The sequence below is a fragment of the Indicator indicator genome, chromosome 7, assembly GCF_027791375.1.
Source record: "Indicator indicator isolate 239-I01 chromosome 7, UM_Iind_1.1, whole genome shotgun sequence".
NCBI classification, from domain to species: Eukaryota; Metazoa; Chordata; class Aves; order Piciformes; family Indicatoridae; genus Indicator; species Indicator indicator.
This window is the reverse complement of record NC_072016.1, coordinates 18,416,307-18,443,699: the sequence shown is the minus strand read 5'-3', so window position 1 is coordinate 18,443,699 and position 27,393 is coordinate 18,416,307. Positions and strand designations below refer to the sequence as shown.

General features: G+C 46.3%; 1 protein-coding gene across 1 annotated transcript; it reads left to right on the top strand.

Moving 5' to 3' along the window:
- The first annotated feature begins 9,357 nt into the window (after positions 1–9,357).
- On the top strand, positions 9,358–15,181 carry LOC128968057 (2-hydroxyacylsphingosine 1-beta-galactosyltransferase-like). The gene is made up of 5 exons (XM_054382377.1): positions 9,358–10,203; positions 13,091–13,230; positions 13,395–13,471; positions 13,855–14,074; positions 14,866–15,181. The coding sequence occupies exons 1-5, from the start codon at positions 9,358–9,360 to the stop codon at positions 15,179–15,181; spliced, it is 1,599 nt and encodes a 532-aa protein (XP_054238352.1).
- The last annotated feature ends 12,212 nt before the right edge of the window (positions 15,182–27,393 follow it).

Here is a 27,393-nt window from a genome sequence, read left to right as displayed (position 1 = left end):
GAATGTTTCCTTTGGAATTCATAAACCACCTGGTCACTAGAAGGGCTTGGATGGTCATGTGGATATCACTATGGATATCAAGCCTGTCTGGAATACTACCACCCCATGCCCATTGTGGGGCAGGCAGCTCCAGTGTAGGATGTGGGAGAATAATCGGATATTTCCCTCTTCTATTTCTTATTCTGGTGTAGGCCCCTATTTGGTGCCATCCTTGAACTGGTGTTATTGGCATCACTAGGATGATCACCAAAAATTAACTTCCCCCCGCCACAACCCCCACAGTCTTATTTTTAAAAGGCTGGCAGTGATTTTTTCATTTCAGTTTTGTGCCCATCTAGTAAAAGAAAGAGAAATCATTCTCCTGTATCTTAATCTCCCACTTGTTTTCTCAGACAGTTTAACTCTGGTACCTGTGAAATGGCAAGTATTGTAACTTGCCTTTGGCTAGTTACTGTAAGGGCAGCAACTGATTTGAACCCTTTGGCTGTAATCTCCAGCCCCACCTGACATTTCAAGTTCACAGTTGCAGTGTGGCAGGGTTCCTCTCTCCTGTTTCCTTATTTCGTGGTTTCACCTTGCAATAAATTCCTACCTTCTGTTCCTTACACTCCTGTTGAGGCCACTAACCAGAGTAGTTGGAGAGGCAGAGTATACATACACTTTAGTAGTTGAGTAACCGTATTGCTTGCAGTTGCAAGTTGGGACCTATTTTTGGAAAGACTGAGGTCTGTAGTACCGCTGTGGCAGTCTTCTAACACTTTTCATGTGGAACATAGCTGGGGAATGGAGATGAGCAGAAATTCTGCTGTATGGAGGTTGTAGCCTGTTGCTCAGTGGGAATGGGTGAAGAGACAGGAGATAAAGCCCTCTTTCCTGCCCCGCTCTGCTTTTTGCTGTTATTTTGTTTCAGAGGCTTTGACCACAGTGTGGCGTTATGCCTTGTTCTCTCGCAACATAAAATGTGCCAGCTTGTGCTTGTGCTGTGCAGCTTGTTAGGAGTCAAGATGAATGTATCATTAATGCCTTAAATTTCTGGGTTGGATCACTTGCTCTTTGACCTCTTTTCCATCTGTTAAATTCCTCTCACAAAGTAAAATGCCAGTTTCCCCACAGCCCTAAGACAAAGCCTGGTGCTGTAAGGATTTAAGTGTTAGCTACAAGTACATGTTCAGTATGGGGAGCCTCCAAGAAGTTCAGTAACTTGCAGCCAAAACAGATTTCATGAGCAACCAAGATAACAGCTTACTGCTGGTTAGGAGAGGGTTTGCTTCCCCTCTAGGTGTTGTGAGTGCCTCCCTCTTTCCTGTGCAACTTGCATCTAGTAGAAAATGGTTCTGTCAACTACATTTCTTCCCGTGTTGGAAAGGTTAAGTTAATTTTAGTTTGTGGGGCAGTTTGCTGAGCCTGTAACCAGTGTGGATTGAACTATGTGTTTGAGAAACTGAGTGGTCTGAAACCTGCTCATTCTATCTCATGGATACTGCCAGCCATCAAGAAAGGCTATGCAGGGCCTGTTTTCCATGTTCCCATTCCCTCTCCAAAGGGTGACAATGAGAAGAGCCTTGTTGTTACACTTGTGTGCAAAGCAGTGTCATCTAATTGAGGGTTGGAGGAGACTTGATGAGCCACCCACATATACATCATATGCAACTTGTTCCAAGGAATGTTTTGTAGGATTTCCCCTCTGTCTTTCACAATCACACTCTGGTACCTGGATTCTAGGCTGCAGTGCAGGGGAGGCCCCCTGGTTGTTACAAGGAATTGGAGGCTCTGGGAAAAGAATATTTTCTGCCTAGGGATTTGAACATCATCTTGCCATTTGCCCTCTTTCTGCTGTTTATCGGGAACTTATATTTGGATGTCTCAAATTTTTAAAACACTGGGGGTATTTTAAGTGTGAGAATTGTGTCTGAGAATAAAGATTGCTGCCTTTGTATTCTGAGTGGATCTGGTAGTTAAAAATGTGGAACAACAGGTGGGGAAAGGGAAGGTATAAGGACTGGGGATAATGTAGCACTGTCTCTCTATACCTGTCTACAGCCACATCTTGTCTCTTCACTTATATGCTCATGTGGATGTATGTGTCGGTGTGAGCTGAAATTCCCCCACCACCGACAATAACCAGGCTAGCTCAGTCTGGAAGCAAATGAAAAGCTGTATTTACAAGCAGAGAAATGCAATGAATATGTACAAATATACAAAATTCACAACATTTACAAATATATACAATCAACAGAAAAAGCACAACCGATCTCCCTTTGCTTCTCCCCAAGGAGACCCTCCCAAAGGGGCCTCTCTCTCTCCCAGGAGCTTCCCCCCAGCCCCCCCTGGACAGAAAGCAGAGTTAGTTAAAGCAGAAAGTTGTTAACTTAGCTGTCAAGGTCAGTACGTGTTATCTTCAGCCAGAAGAGAAGAAGAAGAAAACAGCAGCCAGACAGCCCAGCAGCTGCCCCCACTGCAGAACGTGCAGAGTGCCCCACTTTGTTTTGAGTAATAGTTCTTAAACATTTCTATCTATCCAATGGAAGTGTTTAGAACAATCAGTATTTTGCTTTCTTACACCCAATAGTGACTTATTTACACTCTTTCACTTTCTCTGTTCTGAACTTTGCAAGGAAAAATTAAAAAGACAATTTCAAACCATCACAATGTAATAGATCTTCAGAAGTGAAAGGTGGTCTGCACAGCTGGCTGTCAGGTGCCTGCAAGAAATGTGGATAAAACTCTAGAAGAATATTTACTTATACCAAGATGAACTGAGGCTGCTGGAGTCCTTTCCTACCAGAATATCTAGTCAGCTCCTCTCAAATACTGCTACCAAGTTAGCTGGCAATATAATGAAAATAAGAAACTATAGCCATAATGTAATGTGCATTGTGTAACTACCTGGTTAAAAGGTAATTTCTGTGTCTCCTTAGATCTCTTTTTTGTCACCATGTCTGCAGGGAAACTGTTAATAGGTAGGGCTTGACGGAGGTCTCATGTGCTGTAATGCTTAGGGGTTTTACCCCTTGTGCTGTGCCTGTACAGGGAAAGGTGCCATGAGTCACCAGCTGGATTGAACTGTCAGTTGCTCTAACGGTGTCTGCCACAGCCTTCCACTCAGACTATGATGCTGTAGAAGGTGTAATACTGAAGTTTTGGTAACAGATGCAAAGAATGTCGCTAGAGATCAATGCCTGACTGAGCAAGTGCAACAAATGCTGAGAAAGGGAAATGCTTTAGGAGACTCAAAGCTGTGCGATGTTCCATGTGTTTTGACACTCCTAGGGGAAAGCTGCTTGCTTCACAATGTTTTGTAGATACTGGGCAGGTGTTGCCTACATCTCTGCTCTCTTTTGCTGTCCAGGTGTGAAGGAAACACCTGTAGAGCACTTAGACCTAGCTTCCCCATGCATTGCTGGTGTGGGTTCAGCTCTAATGCTGGAGTTGGACTAGCAGGACATACCCCTCTGCGATGTGCTGTACCTGTATGGTTGCCCTAGACTACTGTCCTAGGCATCCCCATTCCCCTTTGTGCCATCTTTTCCACGTTGTTGTCCTGCCTGCTGCGTGTACAGCCCTGTGTCCTTGCTGGCAGAGCCTGCAGGGCGTCTAGCATCGGTGCCTGGAGCAATGCTTCTGACATCCTTTCGCCGCGCTGAGCTGGCAGAAGACAAAAGCGAGAGCTACCCGGCTTTGCCTCCCCGCCCGCTCCAGTGGCGGGAGCGGTTCCCCGTGCCCCGGCGTCCGCCCTACCTGTGTGCGGCTGAACGCTCCGCTTGGCTTGGCTTGGCTTGGCTTGGCCCGGCCCGGCCCGGCCCGGCCCGGCCCGGCCGGGCGGGGCGGCCCGTGGGTGCGGCCCGTGGGCCGGGGCTGCACCACCCGGCCCCGCCCGGCCCCGCCCGCCCCCTCCGCCTGCCGATCTGAAAGGGGAGGCGGGCGGCTGCTCCGCTCCCACCGTCGCCGTTCGGGCCGCTCTCCCAGCCAGGAGGACTAGCTGCAGGTGGGTGCCGGCACCGCTACCGGTGGGCGAGGGCGGCGGAGGCGTGCGGGACGGGTGGTCCGAGAGGAGCTGATAGGGGGGCAGCCGTCTCCCTGTCGGGGTGCCTATGGCCAGCGCTGGGGAGCTCTCCGCTGCCGCGCCGAGCGCGGCCGAGGGCTGCGGAGCCTGCCCCGTCACTGGCCGTCCTGCCTGGCTACCATGCGAACAGGAGGGTGCTCCTGCCCCTGGGTGCTGGCGGCGGCACCGGGGTTGGAAGGCTGTGCTGAAGGGTAGGCAGGAGCCGCGAGCGACAGTCGGTCGCGGTGCGGGCGGCCGCTGAGGGGCCGGATCGAACCTGGTCAGCTAATGGTAGAAGCACCTGGCTGCTTCTCTGCTGCGGGGAAGGAAAGAGGGAAGCAGTTTGAGCCCCTAGCTGTCAACTTGACCCTGGCTCTGCCAGGACGCGTGAGAGCAGCTTGGGTAACCAGCGGGGCTACTGAATGGCACGAATTAAGCATCTGCTCAGATGTGCAGGATTGGAGCCTTGGCACCTGAACAAATGCTCAAAGCGCTTTTGTGTAACTTGCTTCATCTTCCTCTAGGAGATTAGATCTCAGGAGTGTCTTCCTTCTGTACTGCCTCCTCTTCCTATGCACCCCTTCTCACCTTTTGTTTATGGCAGCTCAGCCAGGTCTCATTCCTCCGTCGTGTTCAAAGCCAAGGAGCTGTTTGGTTTGGTGTTCTGGTTTTTGTTTTTTATGTGAGGGCGTCAATCGTCTTACTGAAACTAAGACTCACCTCTAGCTTCTCTGCTTCTGTAATTCTGTCATATGTGATCAGACTTGTCTGTCAGGACTTTATCAATCCTCAGTGCTTCCTACACAAGATTTCACAAGCTTCTGGTCCGTTTAATGACTTTTCTTTTTATGTGGTGCTTCTCTGCAGATAGAAGCTGGAATGACAGGGCAGTAAATAGAAGGCTTTTCCTTCCCACTCCCCTTAACCAGTTGTCTAAAGTTTAGTGCACTTGCATCTTTCCAGTTTTCTCAGCAGTCTTGTTCAACTTGACAGACATAACCCTTTCTTAAAACCAAAATGTGCACTGAACTGTTGTGTACTCATGCTTCAAGGCTTATGGCTCGTATCAATATATGGAAATGGCCCCAAGCCTTTCTGTCTCTTGCTTCAAGGGATTACAACTAATGTTGAGAAGCACTTCCACACGCAGACCTGACGCTGCTCAGGTGGAGCAAAGCCTCATATCAGCTGCTTTTGTCTTGCAACCACATTGCGAGTGAAGGGTAAAAGGCTCTCTGAAGAGCTTCTTGTTACAGAACACCAAGGTGTAGCAAACCCTCTCTATCCCTTTCAGAAGACAACCAGGAAGCCAATGGATATGGAATGGGCAAAAAACCTAAGCAGGTTTAATGTATGATGAGAGGCTAGACTGGGAAGCAGATGTTTGACACTGTCGTCCAGCTCAACTTCATGAAGATGTGTGTAGTTTCAAATGCCTTCACAATCTGAGATACAGACCTTTATTTCTTTTCTCAGTTGTTATAGACCAGTATTTTATTACCATGATTTCCTGGCTGTGACCTATGAACTGCCAACCTCCTGCTTGTCCACAGATTCCCACCTTGCACATATAGCAAAAACTCTAGATAGACTAGGATGCAGGAGGGAAATGATTCAGCTCCATGAATATGGGCTTCCAAGTCCTAGGCAGGAGCTAGGTAATACAGAACACTGAAGGACAAGGGGAGATATAAGCAGGAGGACCCTTGCACTTAAACTCTCTTCACTGTCCGTCCTTTGTGGACTCCCTTGCCAAGACTGCTTGCTGTCAGATGCATTAGTACTTCCACCTAATGAAAGGCACCTGAATTAAAGGAACATGTGTCTTTAGAGCTGTAGCTATTCACTTTCTTAAGTGAAATTGATGTAATTTTCCATTGATATGGAAGTCATACCCTGTCAAACAGGCTGTTCTCTTTCTGCTCCCTTTCTACTGCCTCCCATTTCAATTCCTGTGAGTTGCTGTGGCTTTGAAAACAAACTCCCAGGAACTGAAAATGGCCAGACGTGCAAGACAGGGGTGTGCTGCTGCTGCTGCAATGGCAGTCAGTGAGGAATTCCCTCTGCCCACCCCTCCTGCAGCTGGCTCTGGTCATGGCACTTACTAAGTGGCCAGCCCTGCCCTGCCTACTGCAGCACTGAAACCTAAAGCCTCTGTGGCATGGGCTTTTTAATAGTTTCCTTGAATCCCAACTTTTCATTCAGAATATCAAGGGATTGCTCTGCCCCTGGTGAATCAGCTAGCTGTCTTGGCTTTACTGACCACTTGTCATGACAACAGGGATGGGTCTGTTCTCTCTTTACAAACCTTCTCTTTGCAGTAGCACTTTTATTTCTTGCAATATTTATCTGATTTAGCCCTTAGCCCAGGATTACTAGACTAGACTAGAAAGTGGTGCTGCTGAGGTGCAGGCTATGAATTCACCTCCCCACAGAATCTCATTCCTGTGCCTAGTGGTTTGGATGTTTCTCTTGAAGACCACCTGCCTGGAGCCCAATAGTGGATGCAGGTGGCTGAGCTCCCTATGCTGCAGATAGTGTTGCACTGACCACAGCACCTGCCCCTGCTGGAGGATCCTGCTGCAAAGCTCATCAGGAAGTTTTGTTATTGAGTGTTGGCAAGAGGTAAAGCAGGGAGGTGAGGAAGTAGATTTTGAGCCTTCCCTCATATAGGTCCTTGTGTGCATATGGTCTAGGTCTTTTTGTTTCCCCTTGGCTATCAACCTCAGCTCCTAACAGAGACTAGTTACTTAACAAGGGTCAGAGAGCAGAAGACTGCTCTTTGAGCTGGTGGTTATGCCCTATAAAAAAACAGGTATGTGCCTGGTTGGAGCAGAGCTTAGCTCTAGTAGTATTGAGCTGGGGCAGGAAAAGAGGTCCCTTCCTGCAGTCTGGCATCCTCTCACCATTTAGGAAGATTTTCAGCCTCCCTTATTGCTGGAGCAGGGGTTCCTGAGCCAGCACCTTCAGGGATTGCTCCTCCTGTTGGAAGGGATGAAGCAGCTAAGAGCAGTTTGCAAATCACCTGTGTCAGCACCTGCCCCAAGCCTGAGGTTGACAGTTTATTTGTCACTTGGATTTTGGTAGGCCCCAGAAGGCTACCAAACCTCAGCAGAGCTGAGGTTCTCACTAATGTTGGCATGTAGGTCCTTGGCAGGACATGGTCCTTGCTGAAGACAGGTGACAATTTTTTTTTCCCCTAAATAACTATTCCTTTCACCTGCAGTTTCATTACCTTTCACTTGTTGCCCAATGAGAAAACACTCCACCCCATACATAAAACCACTCCTGCTCTTCTCAATATATTCATGCATGTGTATGACCTACCAGGTGCCCCAGGACAAGCCTGTACCTGTTCCTGTCATGGAGCCTGTCCTGAGTTTCCTGCAGTGCTGAAGAATGCCAGCAATAGAGAGCTACTACCTCTCCCTTTCTCCCCTGAAAGCTGTGCGTGCTCTCAATTTCCTGTGCAACATCAGCCAGATGCTTCAGCCTCCTTGGTATTGAGCAGGATAAATCCCACTTGGGCTTCTTAAGTAGGCTGAGAACTTAGACCAACTTTGTGGGCTGTAGCTCCATAGTGGCCAGTACCGCTCGCATGGGCCAGTCTGTTCCCACTGGCAGGGAAGTAGGATACTGGGTAGATCCTTACTTTTCCTGCAGGGCTTCTACTCTCGTCTCTTCAGCCCACCACCTTTGTATTCATCCTTCTTGAGCTCTTGCTGTCTGGGTCCAGCCACCCTCTTAGTGTCTGCTAGCATTTAATGTGTTTTTCTCATTACTCCTGCTGGCATAGCCACCTTGTTGGCCCTGAGTTGGAAGACTGGGAGTCCAAGCACCAGTAAGAGTTGGTTTTGAAACAGGGGAGGGTCTCAGCCAGTGGCTCCTCTGCTTCTTTCCTATGTTGTGTCCCAACGTGGGCCAGGAAAGCAATGAGTGTGGGAGGATGGAGTATGGCACTTCTACTCTGATGTCTGCATCCCCACTTGTTATCTTTGGTCGGAGATACCTAGCTGCTGAGGGGAGTCTGAAGACTGTATTTAGCAGGATGTTACCCATGGCTTTCTTTCCTCCCTCTTAATTGATCAAGCAACAGTGGAGAGGCTGGCAGAAAATCTTGTATCAAATTTTGCTCTACCACATCCCTGCAGCTCCCTTGGGGCTTAGCAGGTGGGGCCATCCAAAATCCACCAATAACTGTTTTTACTGTAATGTCTTCCTCTCTCCCTTCCTAGCATGTCTGAACTGGGGCCTCAGGACAGAGCTCCACTTCTGACTATTCCCCAATAATTATCACATAATTCTTCTCCCAAAATAATGTAAGGTGTGGGTGAGGTGCGTTCACTTCCAGTGATGAGGCAACATGCCTTACACAACAGAAACATTGCATGCTTCACAAAACTAGGAATGGGATGATGGCTGGTAGGAGTGTGACTAAGGGGAATCAGTGTGTCGCATGTGTTGCACACAATGTCAGAGCTGCTTGCTGGGTCTGCCCCCTTCCAGTGCATACTATCCTGGTGCCTGCTTTTCCTTCCCAACCCTTTCCCTGGAGACTCCCTATCCTCCTACAGCTGATTCATAGTAGAGCAGCTTCCCATGCAGACCTCTGCTATGATCTCTGGGACTGTGGCTCCTTTTGGAGGGTCCTGCTGTGACCTGGGCTTGCTCCAGTTCCATCTGTTCTGAGCAAGGTGGCTTGAAAGGACCAAAGCCGGAGCATGTAACTTGGCATTCCCATCAAGCTCTACAGACCCACAGTGAGTTTGAACACAGATTAAGGGCTCAGAGGGAACCAGCCATTCTGCCTGGGCAGAAACAGAAATTAAATCCAGCTGCACTGGTTCTGTAGCAGTAACTGGGGATTGAGTGTCAAATGCCTCTGCTGGTGCTGTGACCCAGCCACTCTCCCTTTCTAACTTTCTGCAAGTTGGTCTGCTAGTTCTTGCACCTTAGGAGCGCAGGAGAGGAAGGTTTGCATTTCTGGAAAACTCCCTTGGTACACTCTGATATCTGTCTTTGGTTGTTTATTTTTTACTATTATTTCTGTAACTTCTTTTCTTCATCGTTTTTTGCTGTTGTGTTTTTATTTTGGTTTGGGTTTGTTTGGGGATTGGGTTTTGTTTGTTTGTTTTTTTTGTGGGTTTTGTTCTGTGTTTTGTTTCATTTTGTTTTTCTAGTGATAAACTCCAAATTGTTCTTCTCTCCCAACTCATGACCTTCTGGCTTGCTGCTACAATCCCAGTTGTTAGTTGCCCAAGTTCACGACAAAGCATTTCGTGCTATGTTAATGCCTTGTGTCTTTCCTTGCAGCAATGAAGATGATGAAGGTGCTACCATGCCCTGCTGCTTTTCTCTTCCTAGTGGCTGCATTCAGTGTGAAGTCATCTCACTGTGCCAAGGTGCTGATCATGCCCACCATAGTCTTTGACAGCCACTTGCGAGTCTTCATGCGGGTAGCAGAGGCACTGACTGACCGGGGCCATGATGCTGTGCTACTTCTTCATGAGGGTCGGGATACAGAAATGTACCTGCCTGGCTTCCGCATGCAGAGGTACTGGGGTATCTTCAGCACAGAAAGCGCAGATGCCTGGGTGCAGGAGAAGATAAAACGTGTCTTCCAAGGGAAGATGACCTCTTTGGAGATGTTCTCTTTTTTGGAGAAGTACCTGGAAAACTGTGACCTGGTGCTAGGAAACTCCACCCTTCTGCAGAAACTTCAGCGTGAGCACTTTGATTTGCTGTTGGTGGACCCCAATGAGATGTGCGGCTTTATCCTGGCTCATATTCTTCATGTCAAATATGCTGTGATCTCCACTGGTTTCTGGTTCCCAGCAGAAATTGGTGCCACTTCCCCTGTTGCCTACGTCCCTGAGTTCAACTCCTTGATGACAGACAGGATGGGCTTCTTTGGTAGGACTTGGAATCTCCTAGTCTACATGATTACTCGTATTGCTACAAAGCTGGTCATCCTGCCCAAGTTTGAACGTCTCATGGAGAAACACAGGGTGGAGCCCAAGACATCTATGTTGGACCTTGTCCATGGAACTAGTCTCTTCTTCCTCTGTAATGATGTGGTGTTGGACTTTCCCCGTCCGACACTCCCCCATGTCATTTTCACAGGGGGGATCCTTGCTGAGCCTGCAAAGTCCCTTCCAGTGGTAAGTGTGGAAAAGCTTTGAGCTGTGATTGCACGTTAACCTGGAGAGTTATTCAGTGTAAATATTTTCAAGAACCTTGTAAAAGCTCTGAAGCCCCATGAGCCTGGAAAGCTGCTGTGTTTTGGTGCTTGGGTACAGCAGAGAGACAAGGAACACTGAGGACTATGGGTTGCAGCGAGCATTTAGAATAAAGTTGTCCACTCTGAAGTGGGATTTGGCTTCACTCTCCATGTAAAATGGTGTGTGGAAGTCCTAAATTGGCAGCTTTGTTCTGATACTGGAAGCGTAAATGGGAAGAACAATTAGTCTTCATTGCTTCAGTGCTGATTTATGTCAGAATTTCCTCTGTAATCATATTTCTCACAGGGCATTTCTGCCCTCAAGCTTGTAGTCTTAAGAGCCCATAGGGAGAGCTGTGCTTGTTCCTTCATCAAATTCAATGTGGAATCCCAAAGTATACAAAACTCTGCATCATCCCCTTTCTCTCAAGGTCCAGCCCCACGGGAAAACTCTCCAGTCATCCCAGAAGCTTTCTCTGGCCAGTACTTTACTATCCCTAATAATAAATTCAGAGCAATCCATAGCAATACATTCAGAAGGCACAAGCTCTTAAAGCCTCTAAATGAAGATGATATTGGAACAGAACAGGACCTGTCTGCCATTCTTCCCATTACCACTTTTACAAACACCAGGGGGAAATAAACCTGGATAATTACACTTGGGCAGTCAGGTTGTCCTGGTGTTGTGACTAAGGGACTGAAATGGATATAAGATTCTAGTTTCAAATTATTAGAGGTCTGTCAAGATCTTTGATGGCAGCTTTAACTGAAACTGCAGGTGCCAATTTTTTCTAATTTAAATTAATTCTATTTTTTTCTAAGTTAAAAGGAAAAAGTGAGGTCAGGTGCTTTAGAACAGAAGTTCTCCAGATGTGTATGGTGGCACATCACCCTTTCCCATGTGGCACAGCATGCAGTAAATGCAACGCATGTAGAGTGCTCCAAAAGCTGTGTCAGAGTGGCTGCCTCACAGCTCTTGCAAAACACTGGCTTGGTCAATCGGCCTGCATACGTGCCTGGCTTGTAAAGAAGGGAGTTGTTTGCTGGGGCATTACTCATGTGCTTCACAGCTTCTAGAACAGATCCCAGAGTGCCTAAGGGGAAATGATGGAGGGAAGTCTGGAGCCCTACAACAGGCAATGGCTGTCATGCTAGCAGGTAGACATATCTGTGTCCATTTTACAGGAGACTAGCAGAAAAGAGGGCCTCTGTAAGTCTAGAGGTAGCTTGCGGAATCTCCCAGCTGAACTGGAGTAGAGTTACATAACTAAGGTGTTTATTTCCCCATAGTTGAAACACTATGATTTTAAATTCTTCTAATTAGGACTCAGTGAAATATAGATATGTATTTGAGAGCTGATGACAACTTTTTGTGATCAGCCATGCTTCCCTAGCAACTTTAATGCTGTTTCAGAAAGACAAACATTAAGGCCCAATTACAGTGGATAATGTAATTATCTGTTTATGAGTCGTCATATTTTTATTTAGGAAAGTAGAAGCAGCACTTTCTCTTCTTTAGTAGTTTTAGTGGTTGTACTGCTCAGAGGATGTAAAACTCAAGAAAATGAAAAAAACACAAAACAAAAAAACCCACAAAATCCCTTAGTTGAAATTTGTTTGGGGTTTTCACTTTTGGCTGTTGGGTTTTTAGGGCTTTCTAAGCATTCCTGCATAGATTGGTTTGAGTCCCAGAAGCATACAGCAAAGGACAAATATTCCAAGAGAGTAAAACTGTAATGTGTTTTCTAACTCTTCTGTAACATGGTCCCCCAACCTGTAGACCACTATTAATAAGATATTTGGAATGAATCATCCTATTTTTCTTCTTTAATAACAGGAATAATTATTTGTTCATTTATTTATTTAGCCTTTCATGTTCTTCTTTGGTGTTTATTCCAAGGAATTATTCACATTAAAAAATAGATTTCATGGAACTTCTCTAAAATGCTCCTGATGTGATACATGGGAAACTTGAAGCAGGACAGAACCCATAATGAAAATAGGCTCAGCCCAGCCTGACATAGAAGAAAATAATCTATATTTGCTCCATAGCAGCTGTGATAGCTGATTTCTTCTCCCTGCATACTTCTGTCCCTGGTTGAAAAATGTATGGATTCTGTTCAAGGTACTTAGCTGTTTATGTGACATTACAGACGGCCTCTAAATGAAAGATAAACAACTGTAGGTTTTGTTGGAGCTGTAGCTACCTCTCTGCAATGTGATCACGGACTGAATCTGCTACCTTCAAGTAGCTGTCAAGGATGGGTAGAGGTTTCCTGGCAAGATGGCAAAACCTTCTGCTGCCTTCAGGAGCCTTCAACATTGTGGAAAATCTCCAGCATGGTGTCCCCACCTCTGCCTGCGTGGTGTTTCATCTGTTGTATCAGGCTACAGCTAGATACCCCGACAAGCCGCCTGCCTTAGTTGTGATGGAAAATAGCCTTCCCCTTCTTACTCCTATTTTCTTCTCTGCTCTGTCTGCTCCTATGTGGGCCCTGTGTTTTCAGAGCCCTCCTTGCCAAAGAGTGCAATTACTCAGTGATGCAATTGTTGCCTCCCAAGGAGGAGGTAATGCTATGAGATGCAAGTTTTGGACACCTCCCTGCAAGCTCCCAAGCCCAGGAGGTGCCCAGGTAGTTTGTGGCTGGCTGGATGCAGAAATCCCAGCGGTTTTAGAGTTTATTGCCTGGTGAAAACTATGTAGTTTTGTGCTCCTGGTGAATTGGGTTTCATCTTCCCTGTAGACAACATTCTGCTGGCAGAGACAACAGTGAGAAAGGCCTTTCTCCAACAGGACTCAAAGGCAGCTGTGTGTGTTCTGCCCATAGGGTCTGCGTCTTTGGGTGGAGGCAGCAGATGCAGGTGTTGTTGTTGTCTCCTTTGGCATTGGAATCCGAGCTCTTCCAAGTGATTTGGTGGAGAAGATGGCTGGGGCCTTTGCTCGTCTCCCACAGAGGGTGGTGTGGAGGTAAGGAGGGAATGGGATTCCTTTTAATGCGAGTTTGATGAAAATCAGTGGTGTCCTTCTCAACATAGAATTTACTTGCCATCTCTTGATCTGATTGAATGTATAATAATATTCTCTGTGTATTTCTTTTCCCTTTCTTCTCCCACCTTTATCTCTTCCCACAGATACTTTGGGCAGAAGCCAAAAAACCTGGGTGAGAATACACTGATGATGGGGTGGCTGCCCCAGAATGACCTGCTAGGTAAGGCTGGGTTCTGTGTCTGTGTGTGCTGCTAGCAACATCCCTGGAGTTTAACCCAAACCACAGCAAAGGCATACAAGGACAACAGCTTCTGGCTGGGCCTAAGTCTGTTGCTTGTTGTGAATCTCATCTGTACAAAATATGGTCCTCACCAAACACTTGCTCAAAAATGCATCTTGGCCACTACCTCCCTTTTCCTCCAGGTGCCATGCTGCAAGCTCTGAGCTGCCAAAAGGCAGATGTGTTCCCAAAAGGTAGCATCCTCTCTGCTCAGTGTGCCTGGTTTTCCCTGAATATGTATCAATGCTGGGTGTTGAGGAAGCTACCAGTAGCACTTTTTCAGTGCAGAAGATGCTGACCTGCTGCTGTTTCTTTGCCTGTAGGCCATCCCAACGTGAAAGCCTTTGTCAGCCACTGTGGGATGAACGGCATATTTGAGGCAATTTATCATGGTGTGCCAGTGGTGGGATTCCCTTTCTACGGGGACCAGTTTGACATCATGACCAGAGTGCAGGCAAAGGGCATGGGTATCCTCATGGACTGGAGCAGAGTAAAAGAAGAAGATCTTTACGAGGCTGTTGTCACAGTTATCTCTGACCCCAGGTGAGGCATCCAGAAGCATTAAGCTCTTCCTTGGTGCAGGCTGTATGTAGGGACTAGTATGTCCTTGTATTGACCCCTACCACAGCCTGTGGTGGCTGCTGGATCAAGCACATTTGCAAGCATTGCTCAGCTGACTAGATTCATTAGTGCCTCAGTGTCCTAAGATGTGGTCCTCGTCTTGAGCTCTGGTCTTGTCCAAGAAGCTTTCTGCATAAACACTTAGTGCAGAGTGAGCTGCAAGTAGTGTTCACCTGCTTCCTCTGACAACCAGATGCTCTGCTCTTTCCTAAATCTGCTGCAGCACAGTGACACAGGAATCCCACCTCATAACAGGAGAATTTTAACTGCTAGTGTTTGAAATGCTGTCGGAGAGCATTACTTGTTAGAAGCTCTCAACTACCGACCTCGTGGTAAGTTGTTAAGATGTTACAGCTCAGTACCTTGAAGGATTTGACCAGTCATCAGGTGGGCAGCTGTTGCTTGATGCTGGGTGAGGCCTTTGGGTGCAAACTGCCCTCAGAAAACCACAATGCACATGAAACCACTGAGCATGTGAATTGTCAGTTTTGTTAACAAAACATGAAGTGAAATACGTTCTGGTTTGTGCTGCCATGGCTAACAATTGCATTCAGAGTGGCTTTCAGAGGCATATATGAAGAGAATCTTGGAAGAAATTTCGCATTCCCCCACGGTATCATTTGGTATTTGAAAGCAGCACTGGATACCTCAGACTGCTTCTTAGCTATGAAGTTTCTGTCAGAAGGATAACTTCTTGTCTTCTTCCTTTGCAGCTACAGAAAAGCAGCCAAGCTCATCTCAGCTCTGCACCTGGACAGACCGATGCACGCTCTCAACAGGACAGTGTATTGGCTGGAGTACCTCCTCCGTCACGATGGGGCACCCTATCTTCGCCCTGCTGTCTACGATCTCTCCTTATATGAGTACTTCTGCCTGGACATCTTGGCTCTTCTCTTGTTTTGTCTGGCCAGTATTGGATTTATCCTCTACAAATCTGTGGTGTGGTGCAGAAGGAAGGGGGCCAGCCCTGTGTATCAGAATGGCAATTGCGTGAAAGGCCACTTCACAGAAGAGAAGAAATTGCAGTAGTGGCTCAGTGTGTTCCAGGGCACATCCTGTCACTGTGAAACGAACTGCTGCTGTGCCAAGAAATGTACAGCATGCAGGCATGGAGTGAGGTGAAAGATCAGCAGGTCTGGATGAGAAGAGAGCTGGGAGGGAGGGGTATTGCAAAGGCCTGTGTGCAGACCTCTGTGTACAGAACCTGTGGGCGGGGACACGAATTCAGGCGTGGGTGGAAGCATTTGGCCACGATACTGGGAATGGGGCATGGGTAAGTAGAGCTCCAGGGAGGAGTGTAAGTTGTTCCCTTTGCATTGCACGTTGGTTTAGATGCTGGTGTTGCTCTTCTGTCTTTTTTTGATCTTCCATGGAGACGCTGGCAGTAGGAATAGCATTTCAGGTACAGCACATACAATTTCTCCTCTGCCTTGTTACCAAGAGCCCCAGGAGTCAGGATTCCTTTATGTGCAGGTGAGGATTTGAAGCAGATCTGTGGACAGGGAAGGGCACTGAAAATATCATCTACAAGACAATGAAATTGGTCTAAGTTCTGTGGGCAAATATTGTTCTTCCTGCTTTGATCAAACCTCTGCAATCCTGTTTGTTTGTGCTAAATTATTATTTTTTAAAATAAAGTTATATTCTTTCCCTTGTGTGGCAGTTCTCCAGTCCTGGTTTAATGTGAACCTGCAATCCTTGTAACAGGATGTTGTTCAAGCAGGATTAAAAAGATTTTTCCTTCTCATTACTGCTGCAGTGATCTCCGCATACTTCTGGATCCCTATAAACCTCCTTCGGCAATTGCTTTTGATTTTCCCACGGGGTTTCAGGCAGTGCCTTCCCTCCTCTGCACAGCACGTGACAGATGTGCGTGTCCATGGAGTCTCCAAACCTGTGATAAAAGAAGAATTTGGAACAGATGTGAGTGCCAGGACCACAGTAAGAGCAGCCAGTAGCTTGAAGAGCTTGTCGTAGGCAATGTTTGTAGAAGCAACAAGCTCTGCTCTTTCTGAAGAAAACAGAAATGCCTGCTCGTTTAATTGTGAACAGGTATACTATTGCCCCACCTGGGGACATGGTATGGAGTGATACCTATGTGCTTCTACTCAGTCTGGACTCTAAGCCGAAATACACTTGGGTGCAATTGCACAACCCACCTACCGCACTGGTTGATGGTCCAGCTGGCAAGGCTCCATGGTAAGAGTCAAGAGTTCTGTTCTGTGCTCTTACCTGGGGCCACCACAATGCTGGCACAAGCTGGAAAGTAACCTCATTACTACAGCTGCTGTTGCTGGCGTTTCCAGGCTGTTCTTGCTTGCATGTGTTTCTCTTTTCAGATGAAAAGTGCATTGCCACATGCAACCTAGTGAACAGCAGTTTGACTGAACTCCTGTGATGGTCTGGGTTGGGGCAGTGTCAAGCTCTGACTTGGTGGCTCCTCTGAGGCTGGGTAGCACTGCCTTCATTCTCCAGCCCTCAGCTTGCCGAGGGACTGTGATGAAGAAGACTTTAGACAAGAGTCTCATTTGCCATCAAGGATAGGTGAGAAAAGTCCATAAACCTAAGATGGGATCTGTAACTACCTCATGGCAGAAACTGCTCTTTCTGGAGTTTCTTGCTACTTCCTGAGAAGTCCAAGCCTGACCATGGCCAGACATAGGCAAGGCAACCAACTGTTCTTGGCAGCAGCCCTGTGTGGCTTCATGCCTTCCAAGCTGAGGATGTACAGTTAATTTTCCCCAATGGGAGGTGGGAGGAGATCTGTGCAAGGTGAGCTTCTAACAGGTAGTAGGGGAAAAACAGGGATTGTAGATAAGTGGTAGAAACACTGGCAACCTGGCACTTTTCTGCCTGTGAGTTGAAATTGAAAGTTGGATGAGGTTTGGAGTTTTTTTTGGGGAAAAAAAGATACTGCCGCAAGTTTCCCAGCATGCCAGCTCATTGCCAGTTGAACTGTGGTGGTTTTGTTTTTCCTAGGAGATAAGTGTGGACAAGGGGGTGGAGGTGGGGAATTTTGCTCAGTTCTTTGTCATCTCTGGGGTGGAAGAGAGAGATCATTGCTGCTGCCTACATGAGAGCTGGGCTATTTAGATTAGCCTGAATCCAGCAAAAGAGTTGGGAAGCTTGTGGCTTGGTGATAGTGTTAGATTGCTTTGAACTTAAAGAGAAAATAAAGTGAGAGGACAAATGTGTATCCAGAGACTCACAATATATACAGTGTATTTTTAAAAATTCAACAATTTTTGGGAACTACTTCTAACAGAGTAAAGCCCAATGATCCTGTGAGTGAGAAGGGGACATTCAAAAAGCACCCCTGAAGTGAAAAGAGTCTGGCAGGAACCATTCTTTGAGTTGTGGGGTGGTTTTCTGGAAGTTTTTGGATATACTCATTAAAGATGAAGGTTCTTCTAGGTTTTCCAGCTTTATTGCCATCCTCCATAAATTTTTTCTCTTCCTCTTAAACCTATGCTTTCTCTCTTTCCTTTTCTACTTGTTATTCTTTCAGTATTAAATACAGAAGGAAAGTATAATAAAGCCATAAGCTAGTTATTAAGTTCAATTATGAATAATGAGTAGCCTGTTCCACATATTAACAGCCTTAGTAGGGGAAGGGATTTAGGTAAGCTTTATCCTTCAGGCACCTCTGCCTTCAGCGTAGTATCTGATCCCTGGGCAAGGTGCCTCCCAGTTACCATGTGCCCTTCCTTGTGACAGGCACAGAAGCAGGCAGGTAGGGCTATGATGTAATTCAAAAAAAAAAAAAAACAACAAACCTATGGTTTATGAGGCAGCAATCAGGGAATGAGTTTTTTTCTTTTTTTTTTTTTTCCCCTCAAGGAAAAGTAGGACATGAGTCAATACATTTTGGAGTACTGAAGAAGCCTCATCCAGGAACCGCAATCCCAGCTGAGCCCTGTGCAGCACCTTCTGCCTCTCCGCCTTGCTCTTGGCAAGGCACGGGGGAGCCTGAGCAGGATGCTGAAACACCAGCATTCTGCATTCAGAACTCCCTGCGAGGGCCCCAAGTAGCTCTGGGCAGGAAGGTGTTTGGGGCACACATGAGCCAGCTTTTCAGGTTTGCCTGGCCCTGGCAGCTCCTCACAAACCTGCTCTATGCATGAGACATAGCAGCCCTTCAAGTAGGAGCCATCCCAGCATTTGAGACGCCCTGGGTTTGCAAATGAGAAGGTGATGTCCAGGCAGTTCTGTCCAAGCCCTGGGCTGCGAGCAGTTCCTTGCTGGGGATAAGAAAGGACTGACACCACACACTTGTACCACTTCTTTTGTGACCCCTCTCTTTGCCCAGCATCAGTGGCCACTGCACTGCTGGAGCATACATAGCAGGACCTGGCACTGCCTCAAGTGCTGCTCTCCTGCAGGACTTTGCAAACAGCTAATAAGCTACTGCTGCTTCACCCCTTGTGCTTCTGTATGTGGGAGGGTCCTCACATGCCTCCTAGCAGCATCCCTACAGGAGAGCCTGGTCCTGAGCCACAGCAGTGCTACATAACCCCATGGCTGCTTTTTCCAGCCTCTTAAGGCAGGGATCAAGTCTGTCAACAAAATTTAGCTAATAAAGGGGAGCTGTCTCCCTCTGCAGGCACGTGTGAAATTGTCTCAGCTATTAAGGGAAAAAGCCTCTAGGAGGAGATTTGCCCAGCACGATTTGCCCCTGGCGCACCCATGTTGGCTTTTCCTGATTATGTGCTTCAGTTGACTTGTGACAGTCCCCAGAAGGATTTGTTCCATAACTTTCCCAAAGACTGAAGTGAGGCTAATGGGTCTATAATTACCTGGATCCTCTTCGGAACCCTTCTTGTAGTCAAGGGTGACGCTAGCCTTTCTCCAGCCTTCAAGGATGTCTCCTTATATCTGTGACATCTCAGAGATTATGGATAGTGGCCCCACAACAACATCAGCCATCCCTCTTAGCACCCTTGGGTAGGTACTTCCCAAGAAGGAATCAAATGATCCCAGACTGTGGGTGTCCAGTTCCCAGCAGTGGCCATTTGCCACTGAGACCACTGCTGGAGTGGGCATATCCCCCTGTCATCACAGGGACCTCCTTGGGGCTGTGTTACAACAGGTGGAGCTGCACAGTAGGGCTTGCTCCTTATAACTCTAACCACCCCTTTTCCTGGGAGCAGGGAATTATCATGTCCAAACCCTGATTTATTTGAGGAGGGAGGTTTCCTTGGAGGGATGAGCTGTATTGCAGTGGTGGGGATTACCTAACTCACCATCGGTGTTGCAGAGGCCAGAGGCTGATGGAGTTACATGTAATCTTCAGGCAGTAGCTGTTGCTATTCCTTGTTCCTGGCAAAGAACAACCAGCTGCTAAACTTGGCACAAGCTCCCGCCAAGGTGCATAAGGAGCAATGTGACACACACCACCGGCAGTACCCGATAGGAGCGTTCTTACTGTCTCACCTAGGTAGTGGTGTCTGGCAGGAATGAAGGGGAGCTACAGAGCAGCAGTAGGCGTGGTGGTAGGGAAGGGCTTCTCTGTGGTTGGCTTACGGTGAAAGCCTACGTAGTCATGCTGTGCCGGGACCGTGCAGCAGCCTCTCCTCGGGTGATCTGTGCCCTCTCCTGGTAACTGAAGTCAGAAAAAAATCACCTGCAAATAAGGCAAAACTTTTGGATAGTAACCTGATAAATGTTTTTCAGGCTTTAGTGTAAGCACTGATACTTTGGGTCTGGTAAATCAAATTCGGTGCCTGTTGAGGGGAGAGACATCATAAGGTACAGGTCACAACATGTATCATCCTAGGAGTGCAGAGGATGTGAATAGCCTACCCTTGTTAGAGTACAGGAAGGAATGGCTGCTTTATGAGGCTCAGGGAGCCTAGTGTGGTGGCTAGCCAAACTGTAGGATGAAGGAAGCTTGTGCACAGCCCTGACACTCATAGCAGCCCCTGTTTGGCTGGAGAGTGAGGGAAGTGAGGCCTGAAGGTAGTGTAATGAAAAGCATCTGTTCTCCCGGGTGCTGAGGCAGTGCATGACCTCAAAAAACTGAAAGAGCTGTGGTCCCTCACAAGCTGTGCTTCAGAAGGGCTTCCTAAAGGCTTGCAAACGCCAGGGGGACCTTACACAGCAGGAGTGCTCCTGCATCACTCGTCTGGCCAGGAGCCAGACACCATGCCTTTCAGGACAGCTGTGGGCAGCCAATTGCTCCAAGTAGCTGATAGGTTTGTTTGGGTTCAAAAAGCTTCTTCCTCAGTCAGCCTCTTCCCTTTTGCTCAAGGACTGTTGCTGGGTAAGATGCCTCTTGCCCTCTAGATTGAACCTGTTTACCTCTGGCAGGGCCACTCTGCCTGTTGCTATATGGGATGTAGCTGGGGCTGGCTCCCTCTCAGTTTCTTAATGGCTACCCGGGCTGGTGTCTACAGTAGGAATGGCTGTGTAGCAATCTTCTTAAGGAAAACCTTTTAATTATTGTTTAGTAATAACTTTATAGCAGTGCTATAGTAGAGATGCTGTTGACTAACCTCGTCCCCATCCCTTTTGAATTCAGTTATGTGTGTTCCTCGAAGGCAAGATCTTCTAAGATTGGACCATGTGCTGGTGTAAAATTCAGTGACCTCAGTAAAGAGCTTTGCAGCATTGAGTTTTCTTCCGTTATTGGTAATCCTGGAAGACAATAGTGATCCTGCTTCATTGTGAAGAGTTGAGTGTGCTCAAAGTGATATGTGGAACCATTTAGCAGTTCAATGGAAACAAGATGACTTTTTGTTTTTATGAACTCTGAGAGAAAAAGGAAGTTTGGAGGAGTTAATGAAGAGAATGATAGAACTCATGAGGGCAGGGGCAGCCCCATATATCTAATGTTTGCTCTTAGAAAAGCATGTCAAGCAGTAGAAGAATAAGATCTAAGCCTTTCTCTAAAGTATCATAGATTAACCTGTGTATTCTGCCACAAAAAAAGGAAAAACAAACAAACAAACCAACATTACACATTCTGCAGGTGACAAACTCAGTGTTATTATTCCAATGATATGAGTTCAACAGGGGGATTAGCTGGAGCTGAACTTCAGTGTCCTTCATGTAAAGCTTCCTGCCAGGTGATCCATCAGTTCAAGCAGGGGTCATGCTGGATTTCGGACTCTAAGGAAGGAAATATTAATGGCTGTGCCCTGAACCAATGATGTACTCGGACTGATATTAAGGCCAGTTCTCTTAAAATCTAAACTAGCTGGGAAGAAGGGTTGAATGATTAATTTTCATTAAAACTAAACTGAGGATCTCAGCAAGAACAAAAGACAGATTAGTGAAAGGTGATCTTAAAAAGGTGATCTTGCACTTGTCCTCTGGACTGGCAGAGTGAGGGATGAGGCTAAAGATGTATTTTGGCAAGAGATGAATGAACAAAGCTGAGAATAACTACAGGTAGTAAAAATTTGACTGAATTAGGGTCAGGCCTGGTGGCATCTCAGAGGAAGTCTGAAATAATTGTAAGCAGCATGGGTGGGGTGAAAAGTTACAAACAGCACAGGGCTGGGCAGCAGAGAGCCCTTCAAGCCATACGTGAGCCTGTACGTTGTGCTGCTGCCAGTGCCTGCAACTGCCTAACAATAAAACTATCCCCCAGCTTATCCCAGGTCCGTCTGAAGTGGTCTTCGGGGCCATATTCTTGTTTCAGAAGAAATAATGCCCCTACTTGCAGACCTGTGTTCATTCCCTTGGGCCTCAGCTTCGGATTTAAAGCTACTTTCTCGTTCAGCCTTGGCTGATTTGACTCAGAGAAGCTATTTCCCCCTGCCTGTGGTTTGGGCTAGGAAGTGGGAAAGAGCTGAAGAAACAACTGCAGACCTTTAGAGCAGCATGTAAACACACTTCACAGCTCAGTGTTTGGATTACAACCAATCCATGGTTTGTCAGGACTTCCCAGTAGTAAATGGAGCACCTATATTGTAAGAAGATGTTGTGTGTGATTAGGGAACTTTTTATTACCTCCTTCACAGGTCATAACTTGACAACCAAAGAATCCTGTGATTTTATCAATACAGATCTGGATAAAGGAGCTTGGGGTCTCATTAGCAACACTTCCCAAAGACATTTCCTGAGTTCTCAAAAATGTTGCAAAAAGGAAGGCAAGATTCTGGCAGCAGTGAACAAAGCTGTACTGGGGATCAAAATAGTCCTGAGACAGAATCAATTAGGATGAATGCTGATTTTTTTTAATCAGAAAAGGCAGACATGGGCACTTTCAGCTGCATTTACAGGAATAACATTGTAATTCCACTTCTGAAGCAAGTGAGCTTTACAAAGCAAAGTGATGAACTTTCATTGTGCTCTCTCACTTTTGCCTGGGATTGGCAATTAGACCAAGACTCTGCAGCCTCAATAGACTTCTACTGGAGGAAAGAGGTGATGTTGTGTGTGTGTGCGGGGGGGTATTGGTATAACTTCTATTAACTATAAGTGCAGATGAGTTAATTGGGCTTTGGAGCAGGAGAATGAAGCGAAGAGGGGATGACACAGAGCTATTGGCAAGGTCTGCCTGCGTGAAGGACCCTGGAACTATTCTGTTTGGCTATGCAAGGGAGAAGGCCCTTCATATATTTGAGAATGCAGGGTGGAGAGCCCTTGCACACCATAATCAACACAGCTAACAGCTTACAATGGTGATTTGGTTAATGCAATAGCCCTGTTATTGTGCTGTGGTTCATTTTACTCTGAGAAATTCTGAAAGTTGCTTTGTACGAAGTCTCTTTAATGAAGAGTTCAGAAAACATAAAGAGGTACATACATGAGTAAATGTTATTAAATTCATCCTGAGCTTTGAGATTCTGTGATAATATGTAGCTGATCAGGTTATTTAAAGGGTACCTTTGTTCTTAGTGAGAAGGATTTTTTTGTGCATGCATTTGTTCAAGAAATTGTTAGGTAGTCAGACTGGTATCTTTCAACCTCTGAACTTTAAACTGCAGAGACATCGGTGAACTAAATTGACAAATTGTCTGCTGATCTCACGTTCTCCAGATTCTGCATGCATATTCAACTGTTGTTTTCAAACTGAAGTTTGAATTCACAGTAGGCAAAAGCCCACCTGCTCAATGCAGTTGTCCTAATCACTGTTTCCCAAACACCACTGGACCTACTTGCAGACTTTGAAGAACAAAAGGTTTTGTAAATGGTATATGCTACCACAAAAACAGCAAAAGAGAACCTGATTTTCATCATTAGGGTTTTATATGGGATTTGTAACCCTTAGCTTAGAGCCATAATAGTAATCACCCAAAGGTGATTGCATATTATGACATCTTTGGGTTAATGGTTCTTGATGTTAGCATCATTTTGTTTCACCCTTAGGACATTAGCTACGTCTTACATTATTTTCCCTTTGGAGATGTTTCAGTAAGAGCAGTTAGGTCAGAGAGCAAGAATTAACTCAAAGCACTAGTAAGGACTCCAACTAATCCCTTCTGAGAGGACTTGTCTTCCCATTCAGTGGGTCTGCTTTGGTTTTGTCCTGTTTGAGAAACACAGCCTTGCATGGCAGAGAGAGGGCAGTCCCACCCACTGCGTTCCCCAGAAGCTGTCTTTTAGTGTATGCATGCACAAAAGGACAATAATTTGGCTAGCTCTTTGCAAAATTTCTCTCCGATGCCCTGCTTGCTTGATCATCACACACATCCTTCAGAATGACTATGCCCAAATGCTGTATGGTGACGATCTGGTTCACACATTGGGGCTGTATCTTGCCAGTATAAAGAAGAGACATTATTGATGAACTGTCTCTCAATGACTGCCAGTCAAACATCATTCAGGAAGCTACAAGGAAGTACTATTTCCTCTGGTGCAGATATTAAATTCTAAAGTGTTTGTATCAACCTATTTGGGTGCCTCTTGCAAAGCAGTGTGTGTGACCTGAGACTGGGGAAGGTGAAGGGAGACTGATGGACTGCTTGCAAGGAGCAGAGGATTGTCTCCTTTGGGCCTGAGGGCTCTGCTACTTCAGGAGAGGACTGCTATCAGTTCAGGAGACTCAGGAAAGACCACAGTAAGACTCCTGGCTGCTCTTGCTTTTGGAGAACGAAGGGCTCTGCTCAGTGGGTGATGCCTTCTTTCACTTTTGCAGGCTTTTGCTCCCTTCTAACGGCCAAAGAGCTGAGAGACACTTTTCTGGAGACCATGGCTCTAGCAACTGGTGCCAGAGGGTGCCCATGTGCAGGCAACAAACTAACTTTAGCACCAGGTAGGCTCATGGTTACCTAGCACTGCAATGGGGATGGGACCAGGGTCTCCCCCTGCTCTTCCTGCAACTCTTATTGCTGGGTTTTACTCTCCTTTGTTTCACCTTCCAATAAAGGCACCTGTGTCTCCATGGCTGGGGGAAAGGGTTACAGATTAACTTGAGAAAGAGAAGCAATGAAAACAAATCTGTAAATGTGCACAGATGGCAGAGTCCTCCCTGAGTCAACACCTCCTCCTGCCTGCACCAATAACTGAAGCTTTCTGCCTTTGAGACTTGCACTGCAGCTCTGCCCTCTCATTGTAATTTATGCCCACTGCGTAGATTTTACCCAAACCAACTGTAACTGGTCTTTTACAGACTTTTACAGAGGCTTATAAGAACTGCACAAAAAATGTGTGTTTGTGTGCTTGAAGCTTTGGCTTTTGTACTGTTATGCTATTTACTATGCTCCATTCCTGCTGCTGCCCTTTTTGGAAAAAAAAAAAAACCAAAACACAAACCCAAAGCAAACAAAAAAACTCTTCAGAGCATTCCACATTTGGAGTGCCATAAAATGTAAATACCTTGTTTTGCATTCTACATCTAGGAATTACCATAGAATCATAGATTAGTTTAGGTTGGAAGGCACCTTTAAAGGTCATCCAGTCCCAACTCCCCTGCAGTGAGCAGGGACATCTTCAACTGGATCAGGTTGCTCAAAGCCCCATCCAACCTGATCTGGGATGTTTCCATGGACGGGGCACCTACCAACTCTCTGAGCAACCTGTTCCAGTGTTTTACCAAGTATATGGCAATAAGCTTTTAGTGAGCTGAGTGTAAGCCTAACAGCCCTGGGTAATTCCTCCAGCATCTTCTGTCAATTCTTTGCTGCAATATTTGTTAAACCTGGGTTGCTTTCCAAATTCAAGCAACCAACCAGGAGGGAGATTTTGTTTCCTTATCCTTACTGTTTCTTCCCATCTCAAAACCAAACTGCAGTACGTGTAACAAAATCATGGTTTACCTGCAATGCCATGCCATGTGTTGGTGTCAAAAGATATTTTCATCAAGCAAAAAACCCCAAGACTGTTCTTTCTTTTTGTAGTGGGGTCAGTGTGGCTGCCTCTGGGAAAGCCCATATATGAAATCATATTCTTCACAGTCAAGAGGGACATATAAAGTCATGGCATTATCCTAAGCTCTAATGAAAGCTTACCGTGCTTTTGTGCAAGAACATCTCTTGATGGCTTGCACTGTGCTCTGATGTGTAATCTGCAAGTAATGACCACAAGTGGTACAACAAGATGATTTGGAGGTGGTTATGTCCCATCTTGACCTGTTCACCTTGGCTCCTCTGCAGAAAACTGGCTGTTCTCTGTGCTAGTGGGGATGGCAGTATAGCTCAGGCCAGTGTGGGTCTATCAGAGCGAGGCTGGTTCTGTGTGTGCTTCCGCAGAGACTTGCAGTCTTGCCCTGCAGAGACTGTCAGGGCTCTCTTATTTAAGACCAGTTTGAACTGGCATATCCTACCTGGAATTTAAATTCATAAATAATTATAATTTTAAACAAATCAACTATTCTGTCTCATGTTTTCATGTTCCCACCTGTATGAAGCAGGTACATAATTAGTGAGAATACAGTTACAGAGTCAGCAAGCCAATAAACAAGTAAAGTTCTGAAAATATTTTGCCAGTGTCCTCATTAGCATAGCTGCTTTCTTGTCTCTTCCTATGCATCCATTGCATTTTAGTCCTTCAACAAGCTGCCCTGTACAGCTTCTTTTGTGCCACTTGCTGTGGAAATGAATGATCTGTGAGGCCAGGTAGTCATAGATGCTTGTTTTCCAAAGCTTTTTTTGCCTCTTTTTTTTTTTTTTTTTTAATTTGCCTGTCAGATTTTTAGGAGAGAGACTACTTACTCTGTCTTTCTAAAAAACACTTCCTCCATTTTGGATCTTACCAGGATTTGATATGTTGTCACTGACCCTGGATGGTACCTGGAGTCTTTCACTAACACATATATGCTCTTCAGACTTGGCAGAAGTCAAATATGCTATTTACCAGCCAAGCACTCAGTTTTTAGTTTACTCTCCTGATATAGGTAATTGTTTAAGATCTGAGGCCTTAAATGTGATATTCAGGCAAATATAGATTTTCTTGTAATCTTGCCCACAGGGCACATAAGACTATAGGTGATGCTCAGTCACAGTACCAGAAACTAGTCCTCCCTCCACATGTACCAGAGAAAAAGTGAATCTTTACCCGAAAACTGAGAATCTTGATGCAAATAACAATTTGAACTTTAAATTAGTATTTGGGGCTACCTCAAATAAGATTTATTTCTGGAATGCTGTAGAACCAATCTATGAGGAAATTGTCTCTCTCCAGAAGGATTCACAGCTTTATATCATGGTCCTCAGGAAACTGTCCTTTCTCTTTCAGGTCCTACCTAGCCATCATGAGTTCAGATTAAAGGCATGGAACCTTCTGCTCCCCGGTCACCTGGAGGACAGAAGGATAAAGTCCTCCTCTCCCACAGATTCAAGAATGCAACCCTGATGTTCTTGAATGAGAACGGTTATGTGTGAAATGTTACTGGGGCTCCACTTCCTCATCTGTAGTAGCTCTGTGCAGCCAGCTGTAGCGTGGAAATTACAAATCACTGGGATGTCTAAACAGTCCGAAGTCCAACAGTGGTTCTGAGCACAGTGCTAGTGAGAAGGATCTGGACTCAGCAGCTGACTGCATGCAGCCCACTGGGAGTGCAGGCAGGTGTATTCTCTATGGAAAGAGGAAAATGGGAATGTCGCTGCTACATCTGGATTGCTCTTATGAGCTTTTCAGCCCGTCGAAGAGAAAGCCCTGCTTTACTAGGCAAGACAGGTATCTCGGAGGATGCTGAGGGCCTCACCCCTGCTGTTTGCTTCTGTTCTTTGCATGTGGCAAGGAGGAGACTCCCAGTCCCGCCCCCCAGGTACGAGGCCGGGGCGGAGCGCACCCCCATGGGTTATGTCCGCCGGTGAGGGCCCAGGAGCGGCAGCATCGGATCGCTCCCGACG